The sequence below is a fragment of the Dreissena polymorpha genome, chromosome 5, assembly GCF_020536995.1.
Source record: "Dreissena polymorpha isolate Duluth1 chromosome 5, UMN_Dpol_1.0, whole genome shotgun sequence".
Lineage (NCBI taxonomy): Eukaryota > Metazoa > Mollusca > Bivalvia > Myida > Dreissenidae > Dreissena > Dreissena polymorpha.
In genome coordinates this window covers 7,657,085-7,675,173 of record NC_068359.1, presented here as the reverse complement: position 1 = coordinate 7,675,173, position 18,089 = coordinate 7,657,085, and the positions used below count along the sequence as shown (strand labels likewise).

The following is an 18,089-nucleotide window of genomic DNA, read 5'->3' as shown; positions in this document are numbered from 1 at the left end:
CATTATTGTCCTAGATTAGCCTAGACAGCTCTGTGAAACATGTGTGTACATTATTGTCCTAGATTAGCCTAGTCAGCTCTGTGAAACATGTGTGTACATTATTGTCCTAGATTAGCCTAGTCAGCTCTGTGAAACATGTGTGTACATTATTGTCCTAGATTAGCCTAGACAGCTCTGTGAAACATGTGTGTACATTATTGTCCTAGATTAGCCTAGTCAGCTCTGTGAAACATGTGTGTACATTATTGTCCTAGATTAGCATAGTCAGCTCTGTGAAACATGTGTGTACATTATTGTCCTAGATTAGCCTAGTCAGCTCTGTGAAACATGTGTGTACATTATTGTCCTAGATTAGCCTAGACAGCTCTGTGAAACATGTGTGTACATTATTGTCCTAGATTAGCCTAGTCAGCTCTGTGAAACATGTGTGTACATTATTGTCCTAGATTAGCATAGTCAGCTCTGTGAAACATGTGTGTACATTATTGTCCTAGATTAGCATAGTCAGCTCTGTGAAACATGTGTGTACATTATTGTCCTAGATTAGCCTAGACAGCTCTGTGAAACATGTGTGTACATTATTGTCCTAGATTAGCCTAGTCAGCTCTGTGAAACATGTGTGTACATTATTGTCCTAGATTAGCCTAGTCAGCTCTGTGAAACATGTGTGTACATTATTGTCCTAGATTAGCCTAGACAGCTCTGTGAAACATGTGTGTACATTATTGTCCTAGATTAGCCTAGTCAGCTCTGTGAAACATGTGTGTACATTATTGTCCTAGATTAGCATAGTCAGCTCTGTGAAACATGTGTGTACATTATTGTCCTAGATTAGCCTAGTCAGCTCTGTGAAACATGTGTGTACATTATTGTCCTAGATTAGCCTAGCTCTGTGAAACATGTGTGTACATTATTGTCCTAGATTAGCCTAGTCAGCTCTGTGAAACATGTGTGTACATTATTGTCCTAGATTAGCATAGTCAGCTCTGTGAAACATGTGTGTACATTATTGTCCTAGATTAGCCTAGACAGCTCTGTGAAACATGTGTGTACATTATTGTCCTAGATTAGCATAGTCAGCTCTGTGAAACATGTGTGTACATTATTGTCCTAGATTAGCCTAGTCAGCTCTGTGAAACATGTGTGTACATTATTGTCCTAGATTAGCATAGTCAGCTCTGTGAAACATGTGTGTACATTATTGTCCTAGATTAGCCTAGCTCTGTGAAACATGTGTGTACATTATTGTCCTAGACGAGCCTAGTCAGTACAAACATGTGTGTACATTATTGTCCTAGATTAGCCTAGTCAGCTCTGTGAAACATGTGTGTACATTATTGTCCTAGATTAGCCTAGTCAGCTCTGTGAAACATGTGTAAATTATTGTCCTAGATTAGCATAGTCAGCTCTGTGAAACATGTGTGTACATTATTGTCCTAGATTAGCCTAGTCAGCTCTGTGAAACATGTGTGTACATTATTGTCCTAGATTAGCATAGTCAGTACAAACATGTGTGTACATTATTGTCCTAGATTAGCCTAGTCAGCTCTGTGAAACATGTGTGTACATTATTGTCCTAGATTAGCCTAGACAGCTCTGTGAAACATGTGTGTACATTATTGTCCTAGATTAGCCTAGACAGCTCTGTGAAACATGTGTGTACATTATTGTCCTAGATTAGCCTAGTCAGCTCTGTGAAACATGTGTGTACATTATTGTCCTAGATTAGCATAGTCAGCTCTGTGAAACATGTGTGTACATTATTGTCCTAGATTAGCCTAGTCAGCTCTGTGAAACATGTGTGTACATTATTGTCCTAGATTAGCCTAGTCAGCTCTGTGAAACATGTGTGTACATTATTGTCCTAGATTAGCCTAGTCAGCTCTGTGAAACATGTGTGTACATTATTGTCCTAGATTAGCATAGTCAGTACAAACATGTGTGTACATTATTGTCCTAGATTAGCCTAGCTCTGTGTTAGATGTGTGTAAATTATTGTCCTAGATTAGCCTCTAGCTCTCTGAATCATGTGTGTAAATTATTGTCCTAGACTAGCCTAGTCAGAACACTCAGGCTAATCAGGAACTACACTCTTTGTGTTTATGGTATTTTTTGCACTCTTCGTGTTTATGGTATTTTTTGCACTCTTCGTGTTTATGGTATTTTTTGCACTCTTCGTGTTGTTGGTATTTTTTGTTTAAAGGAAGTCTTTCCATAGCTAAAATCTAGTTAAGGCGGAAAGGGTTGTCCCTGATAAGCCGGTGCAGGTTGCACAGGCTAATCTTGGAAGACACTTTAAACACATGCATAAAGCCCCATTTTCCGACAGCAAGGCTCAATTCTTAAGGTCAACACAGTCATGAAGTAGGTTAAAAATCTTAGGTGCAGAAAAAGAAATCACATGAGCTCAATAAAAAATTTGAAAAGTCATAAAAAATCTAATTACCAACCAACACACGATCTTTCTTCTCGCATATATTTAAATTTATTATATATATATGTGAGCTGCTATTGTGATCAATTATCTCAAAGACTTGTCTGCATATATAGATACAATTTCTTTAAAAATCTTATTATTTAGAAACATGCAAAGCAGCAGTACCTTAGTTCGAGACTTAACAAGCAAATTTGTTGAATTGATATCCCCTGCCAATATGCTTCTGGACCCAAAAGTGTTATATTTGACATTCAAAAAAGCATTTTTTTCAAGATACAAAAGGCCATAACTCCGTTATAAACAGATGGTGTACAATGACATTTGGTGTGCATCATCCTCTTATCCATATATATACTCATACCAAGTTTCAATGCAATCCGCCAAAGCACTTCCAAGATAATGCTCCGGACGGACGGAAAGACGGACGAACAACGCCAAAACAATATCCCTCCGCCTATGGCGGGGTATAATAAACCTAATTGCAAATTGTTTTAAAATATGTATCATTGAAAGTGTGCATTTTGGATACATTATTTAGTTTTGTATGTTTTTATTATGAAGTATGTGCAGTACATATACATATATAACAATGTTACAGTGTTATTTTTGTAAGGTATAATGAGCATACATCTGTTAGACCTCAACGATACAATGATTATACATGGATACACATAACATGTGTGCTTTAACTTCTGGATTACATGTATATATAGGAAATAGTATGTATCCGTGGTTTTAAGGTGGGTTCGATGGCATGAGTTGATTATATGCCTGCCAGGCGAGTGGAAAACAGTTTTCACGCAATCAATAAGTGGGAAAAAATCCAGTGGAGTATCACAAGCATTAAATATTCATTTTATTATATTTATATACCTCCTTTTGATAAAAAATAATATTCCAAGTCAACAGCGCAATAAATAATGTTTACATTTCGAACGTAAAAATATTGTTTTATGGAACCCAGCGAATATTTACATACATCACAACGTCATTTTGATGTGTACATTAATGGATTCATTTTAAAGTCTATCAAGTTGTTTGTAATTGATACCAAAGGTACACCAGAATTTGAGGTAGACTATAGGTACATGTATATAATACAGGTTTATATGTCAATACAAATCCTAGATACATTCAGTTTCTTACAAGGTGTTTATCGTATCCTGGTAGGCAGGGATCTACGCTTACCACACCTGACACTCGAGGGAGGCTTGCCCTGATAGTAGTCCAGTGATAAAAATACGGAATAAGAAGGAAATTCACTGTGTCAGTTTGCTGTCTGCTTTTGCATACAGTGGCACAATTTTTTTTTAAATAAGTAAAGTTGTAACTGAAAACTATTAAACTTAACGGTAGTTGAAACTGCAATGTATCTATTACAAGGCTTATTTTAGGGCTCTCCCTAGTCAAACTTTTGTTTAAAGAAACTAATCATACAATAAATATTTCTTGTTTTGACTATTTGATAGAGCTTTATAATGAACAGATGTGGCCTTATTGACCTATCTTATGCTAAAATAGCTACTTTGTAGCCATTGACAAATTTGGAAAAGTAAGCCTTGTTGTTTGATTCAAAATGCTTGACTTTATGTAATTAAAAATTTAGCATACATTAGTAATAATACTAGAATTATAAAAGCAGAGAGAAGAATGTCAATCACTGCAAAAACAGCCACAATGCCAGTTTTGACTCGAGGAATTGTTTAATACAGAACCAAAATTTGATGTTACTTGCCTAATATTTAACATCTGGGCCTCCAGTTTTAGAGATTTTCAGTTTTTAACGCTAATTTCAGCTGTAGCCAAAAACAATTTAAACAACTTTGAAAGAGGTTCACACAAGGATAATTACTGTAAAGTTTCATGAAAAACTGCCGAGCTGTTTAGGAGATGTTACTTGGTTGAAATTTTTACGGACAATGCTCAATGGAAAAAAGGCAATCACAAAAGCAACCCTTTTTAAGAACAACCTGCTCAAGTGAGCTAATAAAACATGAAGACAAACAATAGGAAATATCCAAGACAAAAGCATCCCGGAACTTTGCCACTAGTTTGTGTTGGCTGGTTCTTAGACCATCCTTTAAACAAAAGCTTTGTCACAGGCAGCACAGCAGTATCTATTACCTTACTTGAACTGCCCTTGGTTGGCCGTGGGGACTCAAGTGATCGCATTGATGATGTGCTGCTGGTTCGAGAACCACTGGAATTGAAATGGCCACAGAATTGACACAGGCATCTGAGAGTTTATGTAAAATGTTTGCACCAAATTGTTTGTTTAATTTGTTGCTCCATTCTTTTCTGATTTAGGAACTAGGGTTGTTACATGCATCACAGATTACAAAACAGAATTTAAAAAAAACACAAGAGCACCGCATAATGGGTGCCAACACTCGGCTGCAGGTGCAGTTTTTAATAAATGAAAGACTGTCAGAATTAACAAAATTTAGAGGTCACAATGACCTTGACCTTTGACCTAGTGACCCAAAAATGGGTGTGGCATGTAGAACTCATCAAGGGGCATCTACATATAAAGTTTCAAAGTTGTAGGTGGAAGCACTTTGATTTTAGAGCAAAATGCAAGTTTTAGCACGCCGCCGGCAGACGACACTACACGACGAGCTGGCTATGACAATACCGCGGGTTCTCTCCGCAAACGCCGAGCTAATAATAATAATCTGATAAATGTTTTTAGTTGTATGTACCGTGCAATTAAGAGAAAGAAATTAATTAGATTTAAGTTATGCAATGAAAAAAAAAAGAAATAAAAAGGCAGAATCAGACCCCTAATTGAAGAATTGAAAAGGACAGAAACTAAATAGACCAAACTTTTAAAAGTATCCTTAATAACTACTGTCAATCACTGTTATTTAAATCATCATTAAAACAAATTTCTTGTTATTTTAAAGGATTGTTCTTGGTCCAAGAAACTTCCAAATAATAAGTTTTGACTGCATTCAACGGAAGATCACAAACATTAGACTGACACTGATCTTTATGCGAGATGTGTTTACTTACCTGAATAAAGTGAAACAGACAAAAGAAGAGACCTCTAACAAAACTGTTATGATATCTCTTAACTTGTAAAACATGTGCATGCTCAAAACCAACCATAAATACTGGAAACTGTTCAAGGAAGTTATTTATTCTAAATAATAGTTTGCAATCATTAGGTATCAATCAGTTAAATATGTGTGAGCTCAAACTATGTTTCAATGACAGACTTACCAGGGAGAAGGGAGGGAGCCCAGAGCTGAGTCGAGACTTAGTAGGTGTGGGTAGGAATGAGCGGCGGCTGTGGACTGAGCCCCCACTGGGTGAGTCCATACTGCTGGTACTCCTGAAGGGACACGTGGGAATGATCAAGGGATGAGTGTAGGGGGTAAGAAGTCGTGGTTAGTGTAGGGGGTAAGAAGTGGGGGGTGAGTGTAGCGGGTAAGAATTGAGGGGGAGTGTAGGGGACATGAAGTGGGGGTGAGTGTAGGGGGTAAGAAATGGGGGTTAGTGTATGGGGTAACAGTGGGGGGAGTGTAGGAGGTAAAAAGTGGAGTTAGTGTATGGGGGTAAAAAGTGGGGGTGAGTGTAGGGGTAAGAAGTGAGGGGAGTGTAGGGGGTAAGAAGTGGGGGTGGGTGTATGGTGTAAAAAGTGGGGGTGAGTGTAGGAGGTAAGAAGTGAGGGGGAGTGTAGGGGGTAAGAGGTGAGGGGGAGTGTAGGGGGTAAAAAGTGGGGGTGAGTGTAGGGGGTAAGAAGTGGGGGTTAGTGTATGGGGTAAGAAGTGGGAGGGCATGAGTGTTAGGAGGTAAGAAGTGAGGGGAAGTGTAGGGTTAATAAAGTGAGGTGAGTGTGGGGGACATGACGTGGGGGTGAGTGTAGGAGGTAAGGAAGTAGGGATGAGTGTAGGGGACATGAAGTAGGGATTAAGTAGGGGATTAGGTAGGGGTTAAGAAGTGGGGGCGCAATGTAGGGGGTAAGAAATGGGAATGAGTTGTAAAGGGGGGTATGAAGTGGAGGTGAGGTTTAGGTGTAGGGGTAAGAAGTGGGGGCGAATGTAGGGGGTTAAGAAGTGGGGGTGTGTGTAAAGGGGGATATGAAGTGGGGTGAGGTTTAGGTGTAGGGGTAAGAATTGGTGGTGAGGGGTAAGTTGTAGTGGGCATGAAGTTGGGGTGAGGTATTGAGAAGTGTTTCGCATGAAAAGTTTGCTGCTAAGAAGTTTAGGGCATAAGAAGTTTTGGGGATGAGGAGTGGGTCAAATGAAGGGAGATGAGACATGTGGGGGAATGAGAAGTGTGCGGGAAGATATGTATGGGGAAAAGACTGGAGGGGAGATGAGACATGTGGAGGATGAGACATGTCAAGCAGGCGTATGGAGGAATGAGATTTGGGGATATGAGAAATTAGAGATGAGATTGTGGTGAAATGAAAACTGAAAGGAGTTGAGACAAGTGAAGAATGAGACTTTTAGAATAAGAATTTACAGATGATATCTGAGGGATGAGATTTGTGGAGGAGTCATGCAAGGAAATTAGACTTGTGGAGAATAAGACGTGAAAAAAATGTGACATTTCAATGTGGGAATGCATGATAGTGAAGAATGATATGTTTTGGGAAATGCTCTGGGATTTCTGTGATTGTTCTCACGTTATACAATTTTGTATTAAAACATATCAGAATTTGAGAACAAGAGTATTGTTACCAACTTAATTAAACATCAAATCCACACAACTACAACATAAACACAACAAAAAGGATAACACCTAACATATAAATGAGTACCCAACATATGCCCAAAACAATCCAAGTATAGTGATTTTTTAGGGGAAGAAATTTTGCCCCATCACCTTTCTCAAAAGGTATACTATTATATTTTTCCCCCATATCAATTTTAAAACTCCCCTTTCACTGTAAGCCCTATCTGGAAAAAAGGCTTCATGTTGAAAAAAATGACAAAGTAAGAGGCATTTTTGTACATGTTACCAGCTATTTTCATCAACTTTAAATATAATATATAACATTTGTAATAAAGAGTGTGATTAATATTTTATTGCAAAGTAAAAGAGAAACATGCAATTATGCTTATGAACAAAATGATAATTTCCCATTTTGTCTTTAAATTCCCACACTGAAGTTCCCCCTTTTCTTAATGAAAGATACTGACATTGACTTCAATAAAACTTGTAAGAAATACACAAAAACATTATGTTTATGTTCAAAAGTACTTGGTATGATTGGAATAAATAATTCCATGTTTAGACGCAGCTACTCAATGAACTCTTTTGTGTCTATAGCATGTACAGAAACATATGTATTTAAAGGGACCGTCAACCGTGATTGACGAAAAAAAGAAAAGTTCTAAAATACCGTATTGTTTGACAATTATTAGTTTACATTGATTAAAATATCACAACTGGTATATAACAATATCTCACCTCCTACAAGAATGACCTAATCTGATTGGCTTAGAACGGTCACGTGCCCATGGAGTATTTTTTATACACCCCGAGTAATTTCCATACTACCTGAGTAATCGACTAGCTTCGCACTCGTATGGTATGAAATTACTGAAGGTGTATATCCCATACACCATCAGTTACTAACGGTGTACCGTCAGTTACTAACGGTGTAACTAATATTACTTGAAAAAAGTTCATATTTTCAGAATATTCGGTAATAACATTTCGTGATGTGAAATCAAAAGTACATCACAAATATAGGTGACATAACGATATACACACTATAAATAAGCAGATTGATCATTTTATATATAAAATATATATAACTCACTACTCATGCACAATTTGCATTTCTGGGTTTACAACCTGACGATGATGATCAATCTACTTGCTTTATCTATAATTAACTGGTAGTTACCTGGTACCTGTACCCAGTTAAATTTATTACCGAATACACTAACAAGAGGGCCATGATGGCCCTGAATCGCTCATCTGACTAATCTTGCTACATCAACTTAAATTCTTTCAGACCCATATACAATCCCAAGCCAGATTTCATCACTTAATACATTTTGACAAACTTTCATTAAGACGTGATGAAATCTGTGACCTCTTTCATCTACACAAGGTTTTACTAGAATTGGCCCGGTAACCTTATTTTTGACCCCAGATGACCCATATACGATAAAAAATCAGATATTATCAAATGAACATTCTGACCATATTTCATTAAGATCAGATGAAAACTATGACCTCTATTGTCTACACAAGTTTTTTTTCTATGATTTGACCTAGTGACCTAGTTTTTGACCCCAGATGACACAAATACAATCCAAACCCAGATTTCATCAAGATTAATATTCTGGCCAAATTTTATTAGGTTTGGATGAAATCTGTGACCTCTACTGTCTACACAAGTTTTTTTTAACTTTGACCTAGTGACCTAGTTTTTGACCCTAGATGACCCAATTTCGATCCCAACCAAGATTTAACAAGACAAACATTCTGACCGAATTTCATTTAGATTTGATAAAACTGTGACCTCTATTGTATACACAAGGTTTTTCTATGACTTGACCCGGTGACCTAGTTTCTGACACCAGATGACCCAAATACAATCCCAATCCAGATTTTATCAAGATAAATATTCTGACCAAATTTCATAAAGATTGGATGAAAACTGTGACCTCTATCGTCTACACAAGGTTTTTCTATAATTTGACTAAGTGACCTAATTTATGACCCCAGATGACCCAAATACAATCCCAACCCAGATTTAATCAAGATAAACATTTTGACCAAATTTCATAAAGATTGGATGAAAACTATGACCTCTATTGTCTACACAAGGCTTTTCTATTATTTGACCTAGTGACCTAGTTTTTGACCCCAGATGACCCAAATACTAGCCCAAGCCAGATTTCATCAAGATAAACATTCTGACCAAATTTCATAAAGACTGGATGAAAATTGTGACCTCTATTGTCTACACAAGGTTTTTCTGTTATTTGACCTAGTGACCTAGTTTTTGACCCCAGATGACCCAAATACAATCCAAACCCAGATTTCATCAAGATATACATTCGAACCAAATTTCATAAAGATTGGATGAAAACTGTGACCGCTACTGTCTACACAAAAAATGTTGACGGACGGACAGACGCACGCACGAACAACGGACGCTGGACATCACACGGTCACATAAGCTCACCATGTCACTTCGTGACAGGTAAGCTAAAAATATGAAAACTAAACAACTTTTTTCAAGTAATGTAATATACCAGTCGTGATATTTTAATCAATATAAACTAATAATTGAAAAAAATTGGTATTTTTTAATCTTTCTTTTTTCGTCAATCGCGGTTGACGGTCCCTTTAACTGTAGGACATTTGTAAAAATGAATGCTTTCTGAAAAGTGTTTTTCAAGTATTCAATGTAATAGAGGCCTATTTCTCACCCTGCTCTGGAGGGAGTGGAAAGGCCACCAGAAAGATTTTTGGGCTTGACCAGCTTGTCTGCCTTCACTGGGGTCTCCTCTGTAATATAACTAGAATACATTATTTCAGACACTTTGTTAATTTTAAATATTATACCTCACATAAATTTGTTTCTTCTTTGCATATATAAACTGCACAGGACGTGAGGTCCGTCATTTTGAATAGTGCCCGGTAAAGATGTGCGCGCATCTAGTCAGCGGGCCCTATACAGTATAGCACCGGCTGACTAGATGCGCGCACATCTAATAGTGCCCATTAGAATGTTAGTTATTTGTAACATTTGTGCAAGTTTTACAACACAAAGATTTTTCGAGTTCTGTTTCCTTTGTATACAAAAATGTCTTTTGGTGGTGGCAGATATGCCTGTTTAACAAAGGAAGAAAAAGAATTAATTGTCTCTGATTAAAGATAAATATTGATGGAATTTATATTGTGTTATTTATTTTTTATTTCTATTGACATTTATCTGCACAAAAATGTTCGGTATAATATAAGAAATAGAAAACCTCACTTCAGGCCCAATGGTTGAATAGTGACCAGCTTCAGTCCAAATACTATTTTGGGCTGCCTGGCTGGTCACTTTTCTGCCATAAGGCCCTCAGTGAGGTTTTCTATTTCTATAAAGAGTGCTCAGATTAGTATTAAGTAAACACAAAGTTTTCAAAGATCCAAGATTGTTTGTGGCCAGCCATTTTGCATATTATCAGGGGGAAAAGGAACACACGTTTTCTCCGTTTGCTCGTGCAGCATAAGAATTTTCAAGTCATTCCAACAAAAATTGAGTAGGTTGTTTAAAGGACGAGAAATGCTAACTGACCAACCAACATGGTACCTGAAACAAATCTCCAACCCTGGTTTTGTAGGAGAATAATGATCACTACCTCTTGAATCCTCCAGATCTGTCCATTGAACCTCATTCTGTGAAAATGGAGCTTAATGCATGAGCTTAAAGTGCCGTCCAAGATTAGCCTGTGCACACAGGTATATCAAGGGAAGACACTTTTCACCTTAGCCTGTGCAGTACACACAGGTATATCAAGGGAAGACACTTTTCACCTTAGTCTGTGCAGTACACACAGGTATATCAAGGGACGACACTTCCAAGATTAGCCTGTGCAGTACACACAGGTATATCAAGGGACGACACTTCCAAGATTAGCCTGTGCAGTACACACAGGTATAACAAGGGACGACACTTTACACCTTGCAGTACACACAGGTAAATGAAGGGACGACACTTTACACCTGCAGTACACACAGGTATAACAAGGGACGACACTTTACACCTTGCAGTACACACAGGTAAATCAAGGGACGACACTTTCCACCTTAAGTGGATTTTGGTTTAGAGGAGCCTTCCTTTAAAGCAAAATTCCACATGCACATGCCCATCTGGAATGAAACTTTTGCCAGAACAAGGCTAACATTTACCTTCTATTTGTGGCTGTGGTGCGAAGGCTACCATTTACCTTCTATTTGTGGCTGTGGTGCGAAGGCTAACATTTACCTTCTATTTGTGGCTGTGGTGCGAAGGCCTTCATAGGTTTTTTCTCACTGTCAGTGCTAGGTACAGGCATGGAGGGTTTCTGAAGACGACTTGGACGCAACAGCTGAAGTTTTGTCTGCGGCACTTTTTGATTAGCAGCCTGGGATAGCTTGGGCTCTACAGCCTGGGAGAGCTTGGGCTCTATAGCCTGGGATAGGTTAGGCTCTGTGGAAATATCTGTAGCAGATTAAGATATATTATACCTTACATGAATATTTTTTCTTTGCATATATTATTCATAGAAGAATTATATTTTTATAAAAAGAAGAATTACTGAATTTTGAAATTGAAGTCAAATCTCCAAATGAACTAGATGCTCTTTAGAAATTTTGTTGAGCAAAGCCAAACAGTTTATTTTTTACAGCACACATAAATTTGAAGCACTGTTGCTATGCATATGTCATAAACACCTTGATTTGTGTCCATGACTTTCTCACAGAAGAAACAAAAGTATCTTTTATAACAGATAGTTATTAATTGGAGACTCAACATGATTGGATAGTTTTCCTTTGTTCTGCTTGAGGTTAGAGGGACCGGCTGGTCATTTACCAGAAAGCCAAAAAGGCCCTCCATGGGGTTTTTCTATTTCTTAGTTGTTCTTATACAGAAATTCCAGGGTGCAGCGCCCTTTTCCATTTTGGTTTCCCCTGCTGCCCTTCTGGACTGGTCAACACAAAAAGTGTAAAAATCTGTTGAGATTTAATATATTTTTGAAAACATTAAATGGCAGACGAGTAGATAATCCTTAAAAACCTTTATTACAAGTGTTTGAATACAAAATTCTCTGTACTTAGCTAATTATACAAAAGTTTCACAGGATGGGCCTGGCTTTGCATCCTGTCCTATTTTAGAAACACTCTATACTTTTTGTGATCCAATATTTCATTTTATGATTTAAGAATATTTTTATCAACTGATATGCGAATGATTATTTTAATTCTGGAAAACATTATTAGTGAATAAAAAAAATTCAACAGACATATCTCTCTAACAAAATAGTGAAAACAGTCTTTCATCACATTAAATTAACAAAGCAAACCAAGCTAATGAGTATTACGATTAATTTGATACAATTTAACATTAAGTCTGCATGAATGGCTAAACACACTGTTAAAAATCAAATCATCTTCGTAAGGCTATACAATGACATCAGTTTGTAAAAGAATTGTCATTGTAAAAGAATTGTCATAACACTGCAAAATCCATAGGTTTGGGACAATCACCCACAATAATGTTAGTTGCTGTGAATGACATCATGAAGAAAAGGGAGAGAATACCATTATTAGTGGCAGCTGCTGGAACAAAGGGAGAGAATACCATTATTAGTGGCAGCTGCTGGAACAAAGGGAGAAAATACCATTATTAGTGGAAGCTGCTGGAACTTTCAGTTTTGATGGTAGAAGTGCCGCTCCTTTAGGCGCCGACAAACGAGACCTCGTCGGCACATTGGTCGGCAGGTTGGTAGCCACATTGGTCGGCACATTTCTGAGACTTACATCTTCAACACTGCTTGCTGGGGACATGCTTCTGCGGTCAGTGGCTGCCGAAACATTGAGTGTTGAATTCTGGAATTGTATGCAATTTCTGTTAAGACTGGTCAACAATTTTTGTCACGGCTTGTTTATCAAACTTTCAGAAGTTTGCAAATATGTCTAATTAATCTGTGTTTTCATTTTTCTTCCTGATTACTGAACTGACAACACAAAATTACTAGATAATAACTTACAGAATTTAGAGGCTGTATACTTGGCACAGAAGGTTTTGCCAGTCGTACAGGTGGCCGTATCCTGGACAACATGCTTTGAGCTCTAGCCACAGGTTTTCTCTCAGTTTTCTCAGGAATGTCTTCTACAGTTCTGGACCCCTGTGGCTCTTCAGGCTTGGGATTTTCCAGGGATTTTAATACAAGTTTGTTCAATCGAGGCGATTTTCTTTGACCCATAGGAAAGTCATCACTAGGCAGCTTGTACTGTGCGCCACATTCCAGCCTGAGTAGGAAAGTGGAAAAAGTCAGCTTTTGATTTTAACGTAATAAAGCAGTCTTTCAAGCTGTAACGTTAACTAATGTGTAATAAAACAAAATTATAGAGACACAAGTTAACAGTTTAAGGCAGGATTCTTGAAACTGGAATTTGTGGAATCAATTTAAACTGACAGTATGTTATAGCTTACTGCAAGTCATAATTATTACTATAATATCTTTTATGCCTTTTTGTGTACATTATTTTAAGTTATTAGGCTTCATTGCTGATTTTTTTTCTTTAAAAAAAACCACAACAGATTTTTGTTACTGAAGTTTATCAGACACTGGAATGGCAAGAACTGTTTTAGAAGTATTCTGATTCATTAACAAAAAATCCAATTACTTTTGTTTTTTTACAGGTGAAACATGGAGGATGTCATCTAATTTTTTCATATTGAAATCGACTTTGTCATCTTCAAGTTCATCAGTAGACTCCAAGTGAACATCCAAACCTGTTTTCGCGAACAAATTTTCTCCAAGCAACTGTTTCTTCTTTGGGAAAACATTCTCCTTTGCCATTAAATCTGACTCCATCTCACCTAAAACACCTTTAGCAAAAAAGTTCTCTCCAAGTAGAACTTTTTTCTGGCAGAATACTTTCTCGTGTGGTTTAGACTTTCCCTCATACTTCAAAAGATAGTCTTTTGCGTTAAAATTCTCGCTTTCTTTCTTGCTCATTATCCCCTCTTCAGGATAGGCCTGTGAGATTATATCAGCAAGTTTGTTGGCTTCACGTTGGATTTCAGCCCAATTCTCCTCAAAACTGGAATTTGAATTCTGGTCTGATTTCTGTTCTTTCGGTGCCGAGTTCTTGGACATCTTGTGACTTCCAGTGCTAAAATAAACAAATAGAGACCCAGTTTTATTCCTTTTATAGATGTGGGCCAATATTACTGGGCAGCATCACCATACATGAATTCTTTCCAATCAAACTGTATTCCCTAAAACTGATCTTGAGTTCTTCTTTACTTCTCTGTTATACAATTTTAAAATACACAGCAAAGTTATACAACCAGAATGGCTAATGTCAGCATGTTATATTTTGCTCTTAGAGGACCAAAGTTTGAATCCAAAAGGTAAATTTACCACTCAAATTATTTTCCTAAGAATAACTTTTAAACTACTTAACTCTTTGTAAATTTTACAGTAATAAAGTGTAGTGACATTTTTCAAACAAAAGCAATCTTTAAAAATGTCTATGTATATTATTTTTATAATATAATATATCATTACTAAATCATTTTATTCCATAAAAAATGTTTCAGTGGTGTAATCATCCAATACTTGAATGTTTTCATCTTATTTGCTAACTTTGCACAATAGTTTGGTACTTACATTTTAGGACAGGCCTCTGACCAGATTGGTAGAGAGTCAAACTGGAGATCCTCGTCCGTGATTAACACTGTAATTGTCAGAACAAGTATATTGGTAACCATACAATCAAGTAGACAACCACACACTCACAGGTACAAATAAACATCTGACTTTGACAACCATTCCAATCAAAGTCTACATCACAGTGTGATTTATAAACAGGCTGACTGTTGATTCAAAGTGAGTTGAGAAGTGTGTGTACTGTTCTACGCGCAATATTCTTAAATTGACTTGTTTGTTTTTTTATGCTAACAAGTTAAAAAATAAAAAATAACTTGTTTGTAGAAACCTTTTTTCCACAAAGCTATTTTTCAGATTTTTATAGTGATTTTTCAGTAACTGTTGAATCATGATCACACTTATATTTGCAGGCCATTTTCTGACCATCTTGGTAAAAAAGTAATTTTAAAATTGGGAATTTTTTCACTTAAAAAGTCCATTGATCTGGAAAAAAAATAATTTATTATATAACTTAGCCTGACTTAAAACAACCAAACGTGCTACAGAAACTAAAGTGTAGAGAACAACCTACTTATTGGAGAGCTATCAAGCACTGAGTCAGCAACTTTCTGCTGGGCTTTCTCGTCAGCAACTGCTGCAGCCTTGATAAACGAGGCCTCCATATTCACGTCATCCATCACCCAGCGGCGATTTGTCTCTATCGGATCTGAAATCAAAATGACCTTACCTTACTTATTCTTTTGACACCAAAACATTTTGTATAATGTTCTTTTTTTGATTCAATGTCAAATATTTAAACAGAGCGAAATTTGATTTGCATTTGGTTACAAAATTGTCTAAAACTTATAAGATATACCAAATGAGAAAAAATATGATATAACAGGCTAACAGTCAACGGGCCCTCACCTGGTTCAGCAACTGTCACATAATCGCTGAAGTCTATGAGAACGCCTTCCTCACATCCTGTAAAACATGTCATGCAGAGAATATCACTGGACAGACTGGGCTATTCACTGTGGCAATGGGATGGATTGAAATTTCACTTTGTATTTGGATCAATTTTACAACAAACACAGAGAGCAGCTTTAAATGCCAGCAATATGCAAATTTATGATGAACAATTTCAAATCCAAAAAATGTCTACCCTTTTGCAATAGAAACTGCCCAGACGTTCCACATTTGAAAATTTGTAATTTATTTAACCCACTCCTTTAACTCAAAGACAAACTCAAAATTTTAAAACTGCAACAATTGTTGCATGCTTTGTGTTTACACTATGTTCCAATAAACCAAGCAACAACAATAATGTCATAAGAATAATAAAAGAGCACTGTAATACACTACAAACTTTCAACTGCCAGCATAAACCCAGATCATCAGACACTTGTGCAGTGTAACCTTTTGAGTTTCTTTAATTTAATCGCCAATTTAAAACTTGATAACCAATATTAATCAAGTTTTTGTTTTGAAGATTTCTTCACAAAAGACATGCAATTTGATGTTGATGGTAAATAGGTGCGCTTTTTACGATGTTTTAAGTGGATTAAACTTATTTTTATAGACGTACATGGGACTTATTTTTTACATGGTTTTTGCCTCTACCATGAAGAACTTTGAGCTGTATGTCTGAACTCATAAAAGCACAAAGCATTCAAGAAGAACTAGGTTTATGTAGTGAAATACAGACTGGTTTTAAAATATGGTGTCAGATTTATGTTTTCTTAAATACAAATTATATGTTGATGTTTATAATATAAGCGTTTTTCTATCAGAATGATGCTCAGTTTAGAAATATTTCAATAAAGACAGCAGAACTTAATAATTGTGTAAAATAAACTTACCAGACATAGTTGTTTTCTTTCATAAATGAATCTGAAATGCATAAATAAAATAAATCAATTATAAACCAGAACAAATATAGTATGTCCATGCACACTTACAGTACTAGAATGATATCATAATTTATCATGTTTTTACATATAATTTGTACTATACATTTCTAAAATGGATAAAGATTATCTAATCATGCAAGGACAATATACTGTTATGCAAGGAACATTTTTTTGAAAGGGTGAGATTTTATGCCACTCCAATTTCATGCCACGGATATTTGTATAGGGAGGGGCTGAAGGTTTCGTCCCTGCCACGGATATTTGTATAGGGAGGGGCTGAAGGTTTCGTCCCTGCCAGGGATATTTGTATAGGGAGGTGCTTAAGGTTTCGTCCCTGCCAGGGATATTTGTATAGGGAGGTGCTGAAGGTTTCATCCCTGCCAGGGATATTTGTATAGGGAGGTGCTGAAGGTTTCGTCCCTGCCAGGGATATTTGTATAGGGAGGGGCTGAAGGTTTCGTCCCTGCCAGGGATATTTGTATAGGGAGGTGCTGAAGGTTTTGTCCCAGCCACGGATATTTGTATAGGGAGGGGCTGAAGGTTTTGTCCCAGCCACGGATATTTGTATAGGGAGGGGCTGAAGGTTTCGTCCCAGCCACGGATATTTGTATAGGGAGGGGCTGAAGGTTTCGTCCCTGCCACGGATATTTGTATAGGGAGGTGCTGAAGGTTTCGTCCCTGCCAGGTATATTTGTATAGGGAGGTGCTGAAGGTTTCGTCCCAGCCACGGATATTTGTATAGGGAGGGGCTGAATGTTTCGTCCCATTGATATACATGTATAAAATACATGTAGTACTATAATCTATAAGTGATATTAACATTAAATATCATCTTTTAAATGATGAATACTATGTATTTAATGTTTCAATTGAATAAAAATTATATTCACATATGTTAAAGTTGCTTCATTACAAAATTGTTTTTTTTAATGGTCAATATACTTGAAATACAGTGTTTGTGACTTTAAAATCATTTGAACAGTTTATTTACTCCTTAAAAGAAAAAAACTATATTTATGTAGTTAATTTACAGTGTTTAAAGACAACAAGTATGATTATATCTAATAACAAACAAGGGCTGTTTGTAAAACACACATGCCCCCCCAAATGGGCTGTCAGTTGTAGTGGCTTCTGGTCACTGTGACCTTGAACTTTGACCTAGAGTCCTGAAAATCAATAGGGGTCATCTGTCAGTCATGACCAATGTCCCAATGAACTTTCCTGATTCTAACCCTAAGCATTCGTGAGTTATCATCAGGAAACCATTTTACTGTTTCAAGTCACTGTGACCTTGACCTTTGACCTAGTGACCTGAAAACCAATAGGGGTCATCTGCCAGTCATGATCAATGTACCTTTGAAGTTTTATGATCCTAGGCGTAAGCGTTCTTGAGTAATCATCCGGAAACCA

The 18,089-nt window shown here is 36.8% G+C and overlaps 1 protein-coding gene across 9 annotated transcripts in view; it reads right to left on the bottom strand.

Moving 5' to 3' along the window:
* LOC127832355 (titin-like) overlaps positions 1 to 18,089 on the bottom strand; it is a 43,182-nt gene that overhangs the window by 16,366 nt on the left and 8,727 nt on the right. For 3 of the 9 annotated variants that reach the window (XM_052357781.1, XM_052357782.1, XM_052357783.1), the window contains exons 2-11: positions 16,629 to 16,659; positions 15,694 to 15,750; positions 15,359 to 15,493; positions 14,788 to 14,854; positions 13,796 to 14,287; positions 13,156 to 13,417; positions 12,787 to 12,994; positions 11,391 to 11,606; positions 9,844 to 9,922; positions 4,562 to 4,637 (exon numbers count right to left, since the gene is read on the bottom strand). In XM_052357781.1, coding sequence (XP_052213741.1) covers positions 4,562 to 4,637; positions 9,844 to 9,922; positions 11,391 to 11,606; positions 12,787 to 12,994; positions 13,156 to 13,417; positions 13,796 to 14,287; positions 14,788 to 14,854; positions 15,359 to 15,493; positions 15,694 to 15,750; positions 16,629 to 16,635 — 1,599 coding nt within the window. In that variant the 5' untranslated portion in view covers positions 16,636 to 16,659. Of the gene's footprint in view, positions 1 to 4,561; positions 4,638 to 5,662; positions 5,775 to 9,843; positions 9,923 to 11,390; positions 11,607 to 12,786; positions 12,995 to 13,155; positions 13,418 to 13,795; positions 14,288 to 14,787; positions 14,855 to 15,358; positions 15,494 to 15,693; positions 15,751 to 16,628; positions 16,660 to 18,089 lie in introns of all 9 variants that reach the window. The other 6 variants (XM_052357787.1, XM_052357786.1, XM_052357788.1 and 3 more) reach the window with 4 other exon arrangements.